Source organism: Agelaius tricolor, unplaced genomic scaffold (assembly GCF_023055355.1).
Source record: "Agelaius tricolor isolate 1412-34295 unplaced genomic scaffold, bAgeTri1.0.p SCAF_6, whole genome shotgun sequence".
NCBI classification, from domain to species: domain Eukaryota; kingdom Metazoa; phylum Chordata; class Aves; order Passeriformes; family Icteridae; genus Agelaius; species Agelaius tricolor.
Window position 1 is genome coordinate 15233924 of NW_027269266.1, and position 15686 is coordinate 15249609.

The 15686-nt window shown below is 35.2% G+C and overlaps 1 protein-coding gene across 4 annotated transcripts in view; it reads left to right on the forward strand.

The window, feature by feature from the left end:
• Positions 1–15686, forward strand: part of ARHGAP21 (Rho GTPase activating protein 21) — a 112416-nt gene that overhangs the window by 63024 nt on the left and 33706 nt on the right. For all 4 annotated transcript variants that reach the window (XM_071428802.1, XM_071428805.1, XM_071428803.1 and 1 more), the window contains 2 exons: positions 2818–2896; positions 8397–8451. In XM_071428802.1, the coding sequence (XP_071284903.1) occupies positions 2818–2896; positions 8397–8451 (134 nt within the window). The remainder of the gene's footprint in view (positions 1–2817; positions 2897–8396; positions 8452–15686) is intronic.

Here is a 15686-nt window from a genome sequence, read left to right on the forward strand (position 1 = left end):
TTGGTAACCTGAAAACATTCGGGTCTTCGTACATTAAATAAAATTTTTCTTCTCTGCCTCCTTTAAATCAAATAAGAACAGTCCAAATCTCTCTATTCTTACAAAATTCTGTTCAATTGCTCATTTAATCAAACTGGAGAGCAGAAAACATGGAGGTTTTTTTGTGAACTGAGTCATATATATCTTAAGTGCCAAAAGAAAAAAAACCAACTGTATTGGAATAGACAATCTTACAGGTGATGAAGTTACATACATAGATGGATGCCACTATGAACACAGGTTTCTTAAAAACGTGGCAAAACTTCTGTTCTGTGAAGGGCTTGTGCTTGTGTCCATAATGGGATGTTGATATATTTTTAGAAAAGAGTTATGTACCTCAAATTGACTGGAATAGAATAAATTTTGTATATTCTTACTAAAGAAATACAAAGTTCCTAGGTTGATAAGTTTAAAAACAGTTCTAGATCCCACTTGTACACCATAAAGGTTTTGATTTTTTTTTTTAAACTCCTCCTTAGATAGTTATTTAGAGAAGGACTACTTTGGCAGAATTTGATTGCTATTATATAAAGATGTTTTGGCTTGATAAAACACAGCATATGTTGAATCTGTACAGAGGAACCATGTTAATTTCTGCTCTGTTCAGTGTCTGCCAAATTGAGAGAGATGAAATCTGTAGAGAATATTTTTTTTAGTTATAGAAGAGATTTTTAGGAGCCCAGAATAAAGAGCAGAAAATAAATGAGAGAAGACATTTTTAATAAGTAGAATCTTCTTAAACACACTGCTTATAGCAGTTGCATCTAATTAGGTCATGCCAGTATTTCTTGTTTATGATTTTTAGGGTTAAATATATTACTAAATCTCTGTCTTGGTATTATAAATCAGTCAGGGAATAATCAGCCAGGTAGATTGCTTTACCTCTCATGTGGACACTGTATACATTTCTTATTTTGTAGAATCAACTGTTACTGTTATTAACTATTTTTGTTTGGTTTTTTTTCTCTAGTGTAATTTTGCTCTATTTCATGGTCACACAAATGAAAACACTTGAATATTCAATATGAGTTTAGGAAATTGTTTGTCAATTCTTGTTTCACTCCTGCAGGGTCCTTTGTAATACTGAAAGTTTCAACACAAGTTTCATCACCCATGACAAATGAGCTCCATTTCAGGAGCTTACTTGTCCGCTTCTCACCAGAAAATTTGAAATATTCTTGCAAATTTGAGGAATAGAGAAAGATATCTTAAATATAAGACAGCCCATTCAGAAGTATTTTTGAATAATCCTGTAAAATCATCTTTGTTAGAGTTAGAAAGGTAATACCTCTCCCATATTTAACCTCTAAGGCATTTAATTAAAAATAACATACCTTGGAGTTCATAAATACTAGAAATACTGAAATATGAACAGTCAAAACAGATCTGTAATTTCCCATGTCTTGATCTTTGTGCTGTCATTTATCTATAGGTAGGAATATAAAGAACTAAATTGTGTTTGGAAGGGGCATTCTGATTAATTTCTGCTTTGATCAAAATATGTAGCAGGCTACCAGACTGATGGAGAGCTGTTAGAAAAAGCCTTCATGTTTCTGTATCCTTTTTTGCACTACAGTTCTGCACTGACTTCCCCTTCCTGTGTATCTGAAACAGAACAAAGTTGTACTTGCAGAGTTATCTGTGCTCATGTCATTTATGTAACCAGTTCTGCAGTGTGTCCCCATCAGATCTTTTGGCAGATCCATGGGATGCCTATTTCAAGCAGACTTGTGTCACTGCTGTGTGTAATCTAGTCTGCTTCTGTGAAAAAATAAAAGCTGCACAAGTATAGATAAAATTATATGACCTACTCTAATGATACTCCTAATTATAGTTTTTAGTGGGAATACTGAGTAAAGATCTGTGGCAATGTAGCCCACATTGCAGGCTGTTCTTAAACAACCTGGAAAAGAGCCAGCTGAAGTCCAGAGAAGGATCTGGTGTGTTCTGGGGAAGTTCTGCAGTATGACCTAGCCAGGATTCAGAGCTTGTTGCCACCAAGCTTGCTTTCATTGCTTAGGAAGCAGGAGAGAAAACTCAGAGTTCTTTCAGGCAGGAAGGTAACTGGTGGATGAAGGGGAATAGGTAAACTTTTATAAAGTTGAAAATATCATACCAATTTATTGGCATGATGTTTGTGTGCAGACAAAATTAAAAAGTCAGATCTGTGTAGTTTGTTAATCCATGGGGTTTGTATGGGGAACCTCCACAGAGCACAAGTATTTAAATCATTATTGTCCCCAAGACAGGGTGGGTAGTCAGGGTGACAGCTTTTTCCTTGCTTTGATTTGATGGTGCCAGAAAAACAAAAAGGGCTTTTAGTTTCTGAAGCAATGTTGAAAAAACCATTCCCTTTGCCTCACTTTTCACAGGTCCTTTCTTCCAGCTATTCTTCCTCCAGTAGTTTTTGGAAGTTCCCTGCCTGTAATCCCTCAGACATTTCCTCCTCATTTGGAAATTCAAGATACCTTTCTGCTCTTCTGATCAGAGATGGCTTAGATACCATTTGGTCAAAAGAACAGGATAGGTTTTTCATCACAGGCTAAAAATAGCTCTACATAACATATTTGACAATTAATTTATGAGAGTGTATGAAACTCTAAATGAGGACAGTGTAACAAAATATTTGGGAGAAATCTTTTTTGGTTTTTGAGGAAGACTGACCTTGAATTTAACATATGAGTGTTCTTGATTTTGTGAGGTATAGAAATACAAAATATAAACTGTTTTAAAAACATCTAGACAAACTAATTTCAGTTATAATTTTTCCCTCTTCAGGTGACAGAATTATAAAAGTCAATGGAGAAAGTGTTATTGGGAAGACATATTCTCAAGTCATTGCTTTAATACAGAACAGGTAAGATAATAGTATTATCATTATATTAGTACATATTAGTATTATCATTATCAATTAAGTATTATATGATGTATTATCATTATACTTCTTATATACTGAGCATGAAACAATCACTTACGATAGTTTTGAAAAATCATCTTATTACTAAATTTTCATTAATACACACTCAGTTTTATTATTTCTTTTTTCATATATTTGCTGATTGTTGAGAAGAGTTTGAGAATAGGTGTGCTGAATTGTACTGCAGTCCTTTTATTGTTGGTACGTGTCCCTTGTTAGCAAATAACACCAAGTGTTATAGAGGAAGTTTGAACTGAAATAGATTAGGTATTTATACATGTGTCAATTGGAAAAAAAGATTATAAAATCCACCTTGCTTATGAGATCTAAGAACTAGAAATCAGCATATCTGGTGAAGGAAAAATTTATGCTAGTGCACACCTGCACAATATCTGCAGTAAGTCTTTGCTTTCCTCTGTTTTGCAGCAGATTATGAACCTTGCTCAGAGTTGAGAAAATACTAATATTTACTGCTCCTTCAACTCACAAGCACTTGTGAAATTATGTCTGTGCATGAGTCTAGATACTCTTTCATGTCTCATGTCTGCCTTCTTTTTTACAGTTTTCTTGGTGTCAATTTCTGTTCTGTAGCAACAAGTTTTCAGTATAATACTGAGTTATGTGGCAAAAGGATGTATTATGATCAGCATGAAAGAATGTCTTCTAAGTACATCTCATGGGACATTTTTTACTGGCTCATCACGTGTTAGAACTTAGATATGCTTACTGTTTGGAGAAGGAAAATTGAGATTCTGATTTTCCTATTTCACTGACGTCTTTATTCAAGATTTTGTTCAAAATGTGTCCACCTCAGGTGGTTTGTGTCTGTGTGGTTTTGTTTTGGATGTTTGTTGTTATTTTGGGTTTTTTTATAAACAACAAAACTGTATTCAGAGATGTGATGGACAAGGTAGACTGAAACATGTTTTGTGTCATTAATGCTGTCTGTACAAGAGCTGGACAGATGGGCTTTTTTATTTCCTTCACTGGACATAACATAGCCATGGATTGTTTCTTTATTTTGTATTTTTACAAGCAGCACTATTGTACAATAGTGTATATCCAAGATACATTGTATGCCTGACTATGTAGATCAGTCAATCAACTCTCTTGATCCAAGAAAGAGATCAGTCACATCTTTGAGTGGCTTGTGTGGTCAGTGATTCTTAACTCTAGGTGTGCCTGTGAATTGAGTGTATTTTCAGTGAGTGTAGGTAGTGAACTGTTCAGTAGGACTGAACCCCTGCCCACTGTGGGTGAACTGAGGACCCCTGAACAAGGCCTTGTCAGTGATTATCTATGCAGCCAGGAAGGATGTAGCACACTGCTGCATCTATCCCCCTGATTTCCATCAGGGCAGGGAGGATGAAGGGATGCTATTGTGTTAGGAGAGAACAGTTTGTTTTCTCGAGCCAGATGTGTACATCACAGAAGATTGTAACAAAAGGTCATGTGTATCCTTGAGCATTTTATACAGCATATTCAACCATCAGGAAGTCTACAGCTGAACCTCTTAGGATAAACAGATAAATATTAATTCTGATCCATAGTGAGAGCTCAGACTCCACATCAGGTGTATCTTGTAGCTTACAGACAGTACTTCTCATGTGCCTGAAGAATCAGCTGTCTCTCATTCTTTGCTTGAAAACAGTATTTTTGAGCTCAGAGCAGTTTGGTCTGAACATAAGTTCTTTTACTTATTATGCTGCCATTTCATGGCAAATAAAATTGCATTATGGTGTGTGCTGCTCTTGCATTAGCATTGCCACCTGGGCCAGACTGATGGTCTGTTATGCCATTATCCTCTATGATAATACCCAGTAAAGATTTCTTTGAAGTTTGTGAAAACACTGAAACCACAGAGTGATTGAGTGGTCAGATAATACCAGCCCTCTTCCTATAAATCCTTGGTTCAGGAAGTTGCTGAACCACAGGGTTTATCTTCATTGATTTAGTAATTCTTGATAGGTTGGCCTTGCACAAATTCACTCTTCAGTGTCTTCACATCAAAAACACCCAGTGATAACAGTTTTTGTTGTGTTTTTGTGTCTTCGCTGATCTTTCATCCAGCACACCTTGGCTTCTTTAGTTGGCCTTGTGAAAGCAACTTGCTGAAAGGCTTTTTGAAAGGCAGAGTTGTCTGTTGAAATATTTTTTATGACTAAAGACTGTTTTCTTCATAGTCTTAATGTGTTGAATGTTGGTTTTCTAGACATTTTAATTGCTGTACTTTTACTGTTTTTAATTACTCATTCAAACATATTGATGATTGTAAATGCTTATTTTGTCATTTTACTCATCATCAGAGCACTTTTTGAGGTTACAACACATTTTATCCTCTTTCTCTCTAAAGAGAGGGCTTCCCCATTGCTCACTGTTCAGCTGTTTGCAATAAAACTCAGTGCAGGCTGGCAGATCTTTTTAGATTACTTCTGTGGCTTCATTTTTTTAGCTGCTTATTATTTTTCTAAAAAGTTGTTCAATTTTAGCTGCTTATCTTCATTATATAATGCTACAGACATCAGAACTTAGCTGCTTTAGATGAAATGATAACTATATCTTCCAGTGGAACTAAAGGATGGGATATAATTCAGACATGCTGAGCATTACTGTTCCCAGAAAAGTATCAAGCTGTGTCTAGAATGTTTTCTATTTTCCTCTGCTTGGAAATAGCAAAAAATCTGAAGTAACACTAGTTATTATTTCCTCTGGGAGATGAAAGGCGCACCTCAGAAGAGTTGCTAGAATTAACTACAGTCCTGTGAGATTAATCATGACTATGTGTTTAACTCAGTATTTCCTACTTTTTGCCAACAGTTGCTGGTTTGGTCCATTAAGAATTTATTCTTTTCTGTTTACATATATAATCAACTTGGAGATATGTTGATTGCTAATATAAATTCTGTAAATTATTTATTATTCCAAATAAAAGAAGAAACAGATTCTGATTTGCAACTTCTCTTCCCCCCCCCCCACCCCCCTTTTTTTTTTAAACTGGGGAATTTGAGTGATTGTCTATTCTGCTTGTTTCTCCTTTTAAGCTGTTCTTGAAAGTGTTTAGATTACTCAGAAATGTACAGAGTTTAGCTACTGAATCTGTTTCATTAATACAAAATAATGCATCAGAAGACAGACTTTATGATTACTGCTTTAGTTTGATGACTTGGAATCAAGACATTTGGATTTAACTCTCAGAATGTGTAATTAAAGTAATTGGAATGATAAATACCTTTGAGAGTTCTGAGTACTGTGTCTGAAGCTCCAGCGTAGACTATCACTTTCTGTGTGGTGGTTCTTACTAACACTTTCTAGTTCATAATTTGCATTTACAGAATATTGTACAATATACCAGAAGACTTCCTTAATACTTTTTGTTTCTGATATGAGAAATAAAAAACGTCCTGAGAGCATGTCTCAAGATAGGAAGTAAGAACATCCAAATTGTCTCCAAAAGGCAATTGTCTCTTCAGGCAAACAGGGATAGAATAGTTAAGTAGTTATTAGCCTAACATGGAAAACATTGTTTCTGAATGGAACCCTTTAGTCCACTGAATGTCTTCTAAGATGATGTTAATTGTGTAAATGGATTTAATCACTTTCTTATTTCATCACTTTCTTAAAAATGGAGAGGAGGAGAAACATGCAAAATATTTCAATGAGTATGGTTTGTTCTGTGTAAAGTTATATTTCTTTAATATAAAAAGTACTTCAAAAGGAGCAATGCTATCATATTTTTGACATCCAAGGTCTTCATCCTGCAAGCAAACAGTTGCCTGATGTGATTTTTACATACATGCTATCCATGTGTAGAACTGAAATCTGAACACTTTGTTAAACATGCCTCAAGCTGTTTATGCATTCAGTCAGTATGGGAAATGCTATTGTAAGTGCACATAAAGTCAATACTCCTTTGTTTCTTATAACTCAGTATTTTAAAATAATCTTCACAAGGCTTTTGAAGACTTACTTTTACCTAGATATGTGGGGACTTAAAAAAAACCCCAACTTAAATCACTGCTGATCTTCAGTTGTAAGACTAAAGTAAATTTTATGCTGCTTGGAGAACACTTTTTTCCAAAATGAATAGTAGTTTAAAAAGATTGTGAAACCAAATACCCATACTCTGCTTTTGGAATTCAGCCTTACGTCTGTGGTTGCTAGAAAATGGAAAAGGAACCACAAAACAGAAACATTTTTCATATAAGAAAGCATAATAAATCACACATTACATTTTGAGATGATGGCTTTCTTTTCTGCACAGATAAACTGAGGCCCTTGTCAGTGCTTTCATAGGCTGATTGCTGTGCCCTGAAGTTGGGCCAGTCTTTGTGCTGGTTTTGTCTTTCCTCACCTAATGCAGTGTACTAACCAGTACAGATGAGCTGATTTCTGAGATAGCCACTTAGGTTGTATTGATACTTATGCTGATACTGGGCAGATATTTTTAAAAATCCTTTTTTTAATTCTTACATGTGAGATTTCTTAGTAATGGTCACAGTAACTTCATTTGATTTTTTGCCCTTGTTATAATGGGCTGTACATTAGTCTTATGTAGTCCTTCTCTGTACCTGTTCCACTTCACATTTAATGAATGTGAACAGATTTTTCCATTATCTCAGATGAGATAATAAATTCACCTATTCTGTATCCAATGTTGCAAGCATATGCTTTTTTCTTCCTTGTGAAAATGCCTTATTTCTGGTAGATACCAACTGTGGATTTCACTGTTTTAAAACAGTCAAGTGGGTAGCTGGTACATTGTACATTTAGTGTCCTGATTTTCCTTGTGTTTGAGTCACACTGATAGAACTATTCAGATTCCTGGATCTTTATGCCACTGCTGCTGCTTGTGGTTTCAGCAGCTCAGATGACAAATGCAGCATTTACAAATAACAAGTGTTTTTCATCTATCTTTCAGATATTATCTTAATGACTGTTTAAGTTGATTATGCTAGGAGGTGATTGGAGTGGAAAGATGTAGGTCAATACTGGCCTTGGTATTGCTCCTCTTTTCAAATGAGGTGGTGATTATGATGTCACCACAGCAATTTTAAAAAGTGTTACAAAACTTTACTTTTAAATTGAAGAAAGAGGAAGGTTTTAGCTTTTATTCACAGATTTGTCACATTGCTTTGTCCAAGAAGCTTCAAACAATTAGTGTGCCTTAGGACTTAAAGAAGAAGAAAAAAAAAAGGAAATAAAACTACCCAAACCAGTGTGTTGGCTCAATAAACTGGCTCAGTCAGATTTCTCTTCTACTCTTCCTAAGATTCTCAAGGAAGTCAATGTTTGCTATTGTTGTGTCATGTGTTTGTCATAATAGCTGAGTGTTGGAGTTTTTGAAGAGTTTTCCTCTATGGAAGTAAATGGATTATCTTTGTAATAAGAACTGAAAATCTCTGAAAGTTTATATGTGATATTTTTTTTCTGTTTCTTTCAGTGACAGTGTATTGGAACTTAGTGTTATGCCAAAAGATGAGGACATCCTTCAATTGGTATGTTTATGAAGCTTCTGTTCACACAGTATATTACCTAACAAAAATTTTCTGTTGTTGGTTACAAAGTCTTTGAAGTGTGCTATCAGCAAATAATTAGAGTTAATATTTATCTCTTTGTAACTTCTTAGATATTTTCCTACCTCATTGCCGTGCCTGAAATTTCAGGGGAATCTAAATATAGGGAGTACTGTCTTCACATGATATTTCTAGCATGTTAAAAAATACATCTTGTTCATATTTTTACTGTAATTTGGATTAATTTCATTATGTTAGAATGTATGAATCCAATTGCTTCCTTTAATTAGGTTGTCCAGTTCTGAAGGATTTGAATTAAAAAGCTAGCATATGAAGCCTTTATTAATGACTCAGTAATTGGTGAGTGGACTGAGAAGTATGATGAATGGGCCAAAGGTTATTACCAAATTTTTAAATTGTGACTGCTGTAAATGTTTTGTTGCACTAGTTCTTATTTGTTCTTGATTTTAATTGAGGTCCTGCATGTGCAGTAAGATGATTCATCTCCCATTTAGTGTCTCTAAGTCCAAAAGAGTCTTGAATAATACGTGATATGTAAGGGCATATTATGAAGAATCAAAAAAACCCCGCCTAGTATATTGGTATGCGCTAGTTTATTTTTAGTTGGAGGCAGAGGAGAGGAGAAGATGACAAGAAGGGTAGATTTTCTTGTTAGTATTTGGAAAAGTGTATTTTCTAATCCATACAGTAGTAGTAAGATGACTGTGTTAAGAAAAAATTACGGGTTTCAGTAGCTGTTTTCCATTATTACAGACCAAATTAAAGGGTAAAGGAAAAAACAAAAAGACTTAGTCATTAAAGTGAAGGTAGAATCTAGTACAGGAACTCTCCAGCTAGGACAACAAGCCAAGATTATTAGAATAGAATATAGTGATATTTTAGAATAGAATAGTGATATTTTGAGAACATTTGATGAAGACATATTTCAGTAATCCAACACAGAACATATTGGGGGCAGGGTGTGAGTTTTGATTGCATGAATACGTGAGAGAGAAAAGCTGTTGCGGTCTTTTTTCATGGTTGGTTTTTTGGTTTGTTTTTTCTTTTTTTAAATTGGAACTGTGAATATGTATAAATGCAGGAATAATACTGACATTTAAATTATCTGAATGCCCTATGCATCTAATGCAGTCTTACAGCCATAATAGCGTAAGAATCTGGACAAGGCAGGAGTTGCAGTTTTAAAGTTAAACATTTCTATTTGTCTGGATGGAAAGGTCTTAGACACATCATCTCTGCTGGCAAAACACAAAGTGCAAAACTTCAGGTGATGTAGACATGTAAAATAATGGGTTGTATATAACTTGTTGTATCAACAGGTGAGATGGGGGCAGAGGGCAGAAAAGGATGATTGTTGCCATTACGGGTTAGGAAGGGATATTAACAAAAAGAAGATAAGGTCATTGTCCTTGAGAAGATTGAGGGGTAAAGAAAAGAGGAAAATACCTGACTGTGGAAGTTCTAGGAAAAGATTGGATATAGGAAAAATCTTGAGGTGTCATTATACAAAAGGTCCTCCTGAGTTTTCAGATGTGATAGGAGTTACGAGTTTTGTCTGTGAGGTTGCTCTCTTGAAGATAGAAGGAGGATTAGGTTTGACAGGTAAAGTCATCACTTTGCAAAAAATGCTTTGCATTGACCCTGTAGCTTGGGTGAGTTCCTTCAGTTGTTCACTGTTGGGTTGGGTCATGATACAGAAGGATTTTATGCTACTGTTTGCTAAGATGCATTTGTTTGGGATAAAGTGAACTGCCTTTGAGGGCTTCCAGTTGCACATAGCATTTTCCAGAGGAAAGCCATGGAGGCACAGGTGTTTCCTGTATCCATAAGGCTGAGAACTGAATGTACTTGGGCCTATAGGAAATGATCTCTGATAGCAGCAGTTTGTTCATTCAGTCCTGTCACAGAACACTTCAGTATACATGTTTCCAAGTGTCAATCTTTGATGGCTGAGCTGCAACTTGTGAAAAAAAAAGATTATAAACATGAATTGCATCTTACAACAGTGTCTGTCAGTTGTGGCCTGTAATTGTATGTTTTAACCTACCACACAGGAGGGAAGATTTTGGCACTTCTAAAATAATTTGCAATCTCTTGAGACCGTACATTCTCAGTAGCTTCGGTAAAATGAAGAATCTGTACCATTCCTCTGAATTATAATTGAGGAAAACCACCTGAAGTTTTGTTATGTAAGCTATTATAGAATGTTAAATAACTTAGTTGTTTTCTGTGACATATGTCACTGTAAATGTCTTCAAATAATGTTGCTCATTGTAAATTGATATTAAATACTAGTATGCTATAAAAATAGCAAAACTTTAGGCACTACTGGATATTGTAGTATTAGCTAACAAATGGTATATCTAGTGCAAAGAGAATGGAATAGTTTCATTATACTCAGGAATGATGCTGGTTGTGCTAAATTTTATAGTACTTGGCAGTCTACTCCATGTACTCATGACTGAGGGCTGGAAATACAGTTGCTTGTTTCTATCCTTAGTTTGCTATTTATAAACCTTGAGTTTAGTCTTCAGAAATATCCATATATGTCTGTGAACTTCTTGATATATTGAGTTTCCAGAAAACAGGGGCTTCAAATCCATTCATCAATAGTAACAATGAAGTGGCCCAGTCCTCAGGCCATTGCTCCCTGTGGCATGTGAACAGTGCTTACTTGGAAGGGAATTACCTGTGAAATCCTACCATTAGTGAAACCAATGCCACTCGTGTTTGTTCACTCGTGTGATGTTGAGAATGTCATTTTGTGGATGGGGAAAAGGGTATTTAAAGCATCTATATCCATTACAAAATCTTGAACTCTGGACAGCTGTGTATGTGCTGATTTTTTTCATGCTCCTCCTCAACTTTATGATAGATTTACTTAAATTTATCAAAAGAGATTATTTTGAAATATTTTTAGGTATGTGACCATTTTTAAACAAGGAAGAGGATTATTTTTATGTCATGCTATCCTTGGTAGTTCAGATTTGATGCATCTATATGCAATTTCTGTAGCATTCTCACCCTTTTTTGACAGAATTTTGGCATCTTGTAGGTTTTAGTACTGCTGACTTTGTGCAAATGGGAAGACGCATTTAGGTCAACTACAAATAGTTCATATTTCTCAAGTGTATTCAATGAAATTGTTGCTGTTTTGTAGCCTTTGGATAACAAGTTTAATGCTAAAATACTGTTTAAATTTTGACAACTTTCCAGTTGTTCAAAAGCTTTTTGTGCTATGTGGAAAATACTGAATGTAAAGGTGCTCCATAGAGTAAATTAAGTTTTCTAAGCCTATTTACAGGTGAGCATTATTATGAATATTGTCAGTAGGCTTTGTTGTGTCTAGCATGTCCTCTGTATGCAGGATTTTTGGACCATTTTTTCTGGGAATGTTTCATCTTGGAATGTACTTACTTACTAACTGTTCCTTGTGCATGCAAAAAAGAATACAGCCTTCAAATCACTGATTTTCTAAGCACCAGGCACTTCAAAATAGCACTCTTTGAAAAATGGCATCTTTAATATGATCTGCATTGGAGCTGTTTATTTGGAAAGTTATTTGTAATGTACGTAGCATATTAATCATTATATATGATGCTTATTAGAGGTAAATATATGTAGATATTATTTTGTAGATGTATATAACTATGTTGTGTATAAAACATACATACTATAGGTAAGGTATCTTTTGATTCACCATTCATTTTCTAGCACTTTCTCACTGCACTGACTCAAAAGTTCATCTTACCTAACTTTTAGCCTATCTCCAATAGTTTTATTTCTAAGAAAACATTTCCTTTCAGGAATGGTCCCTAAAGGTAAGAGGTTACTTCTGGTATTAAGGGTTGTTACCATTACATTTAATTAGTGTCCAAATCTGTTGAAATGTTCCTTAGCCTTCCAGAAAGAACTTTGCAGTATCATTTACAGAAAGATGTTATCGAACATTCTATGAATAATGGTAAAGGTGGAAATAAAAGGTGGCTGTTTACTACTGTGTTTTTGATAAATTTAGTTAAATCTTAATCTTTCCTCAGAATTACAGACCAATGAAGCTGCAGATCAGTAACTGAAAGTTTATCATGTTTAAACAGAAATGTTTCTCTTGTCATAGATACTAGGGGAACCAAATATCCTAGGTGGGAATTACCGGGAAAATTAGTAAATATCAACTGAAGCACAGATTTTCTTTTTTGTTTTTCCTTCTTTCTAGTCAGGCAATATGGAAATTTCCAGTATATTGGAAGATCTGTACAGCAGAGAAGAGAGTGCTGCATTATCATTTCTGAACTTAGAATTTTGTGGGATTTGGTGGCTCTCAAGGCCTTGTAGTACACTGAAATTGCCAGCTGTGCACCTATAATTAAAACAAAAAAAAAGGGGGGGGGGAGAACCCCCTCTAACAACAGCAAAAAGAAAAATAATGTAAATGAGGAAATGTATCCTAGAGTTTTACATGCCCCTGTAACCTCATGTCTCTGACTACAGGTCTGCCCACGGTTGGCTTCAATGTTAGAGACTGCCAGTTTAATTTTGTTTTTCTTCCTGCGACCATCCAGTTGCATCAGACCTAGTGGAGCAAAATGGCAAACTGTGAAATACTTTGATTTGCTTTATCTTTTAATGAAGATAGAGATGTTTTTCTAAGTAGCTGTATTTAGTCCTGAGACTTGGAGCACTTTTTGGTTCCAGGTTTCGTGCTGAGTTACTGATGTGCACAGAGGTTAATATTAAAGCTGTGGCAGCAAGTACAATGGAAGGCAGGGTGTGGTGTGAAGACACAGTGACCTAGAAGAAGAGACTTAAATTTTGTTGTCAAACAATGCATGCTAGAAAATAACATTTGCATCAACACTCCTAACCACAATTTAGACTTTACATGAAAGTCTCTTACACAGCTTGTATTTGGAAATAAAACTTATTTGGCTTAAGGCATTAAATTTTGTATACTAAAAATGCACAGCCTTTAGGAAGAAGAGGTATGCATTTTTTGGTTTTTTTTCAAATAACATTATCTGACTGTAGTGTTTGGGTGTCTCAGAGTAAAATGAAAGCACTTAAACTGTATTACTAACATTCTTGCCAGAACAAACTGTAACTAGAAAATGTTTCCTTTTAAGACAGAGGTGAACCTATTCTGGTGTGCAGTTTCCATACTCATGATGACAGTGAGATTAGGTTAAGACTGGGGAAGAGAACAATTTACTAGTGAAGAAATAAAATCTGAAGCCAAACTGGTTGGAGAAGGAAAGAAGAATGCCTCGAGCTCAGTCTTGCAAGGAGTTGGGCATGTTAGCTTCTGATTCATCAAAATGCTTATCACCAATTTGTGAATAGTTCTGTTGAAGTTGGTGTTGTTATTCACCCTGTAGTGGAGTGAAGCACACCCATCCTCAGTGAATCATGGGGCTGCATGTTTTCATGGATTTGGGCTGATGGGTGTTGGATATGGTCGGTTTGAGCTCTTGAAAGTACAGGGTTTCCCTGTGATTCTTTCCCAGAGGAATCCCCATGCATTTGTCTGTTACTGTTCTAGCATCTAACAGCATAAAATCAGGGGGGTAAAAACGGGACCAAAGTCCTTCAGCTGAATTTTAGGTGGTTAATTAAATACCTTGTAAAATTGTTTATTTGCTTAAAATGTATTTTGCCTATCATGAATGTTTTACCTTAGGAGTTAAACCTTTAACGGTTCTACAAATGCGCAGTAAGAAATTAATCCTTTACCATAGGAGTTTACAAACTTTGGGCAAACAAAACCAGATTGCAAGGTGGGAAGAAATGGTACCCAGTAACTAGAAACATGCTGAGTTCTTATTGTAAGAGCAGTAATTTTCTTCTAGTAATTGTTGCAGAGCTGTTATCCATCAGAGCACTTAATGTCACTCTAAATTGCTGTATTTGTATGTTAGTCTTTTGAAACTGCCATTGTTTTGAGAAGGTGAAAAAGAGCTCATAAAACATCTAGACTAATTTTGGGACCATGTTGGAACTTCTGAAAAACTGCTGAGTATCCAGTTCTGGAAATGGAAGGCTGGTGTCTGAATCAGGAGCATCACTAATCTGGATATTTAAAAAAAAATTTTGTTCTCTAAAATTGTGAGTCTTTTTTTGTTTGGCTGATTTGTTTTTTTTTTTTTTATAAGACTGTAAACAATTAAAATTCAGGCATACCCTAATGATATTTTTATTAATGTGTCCTGTTGCAATCACTTAGAGATTAAGGTAGCTTTTTTCATATGATTTTTTGTTAGAGAAACTAAACTGACAGAGTAATACTCAAGCTGTGTTTTTGGTGGTTGCAAAATATGTTAAATATCAAAATAATGTATGAACTAATAAATACATCGGTGTATTTCAAATTTCTTAGTCTCTAAACCTCTTCTAAAAATCTCATCACTTTGTGCTTAAAGCAGTTAAAATATTTCATTAATAAAAAGGCTGATAATACATCCTTCAGTGTGACATTTGCAGGATACATCCATCAGTTTCTTCGTAATTTGCATTATTTTCTGTAGGCCCTTAATCAGAGTTATGAAACAAAGATATCAAATACTCTTTGTGGAAGTATCACAATCTCTTTCTTGGAAGTATTCTCTGCTTTGTTTCAGTGCTTTCTTGGGTAGTGGGTGTAATGAGATTGAGAGGAGAAGTACACTTCCCAGTAACTGTCTTACACAGAACTGGCAGTCTGTCTGTCTGAATATACCTGCAATCATGGAAACATAATTTTTTGGGGGAGGAGAAAACCTAGCTGATCTCATTTTGGACCCTGTGGGAATGCTGTCTTCTGAAGGTGATATTTTAATACCTGTGATAAATTTTGTCAAGAGCTGAGAACTTATTTTTATGCTCACTTGTAGTCTTTGGCTACAATCAGATCACACCAGCTTTGGAATTTAGCCTTTCTGCTGTCAAAGTCAATGAAGCATTGTTTGTCCGGGGAATGTTTTACAAAAATATAAATGGGTTATTTTCTGTTGGTGTAATGTGTGCACATCCCAGAGAAGGTGGGATATCGGCTGTTTTATCAGCTGTATAAATTGATAATTATTTTCTGATTAGGGGGCAGTATATGATGATTTTTGTTTGTCTTGCATGCCAGAAGGATCTCACTCAATCTGTTTTTTTGAGTCTTCAGCATCTGTTCAATTTTTTTCAATTTAATTCTTCAGCCCATCAAGATCTTAAAT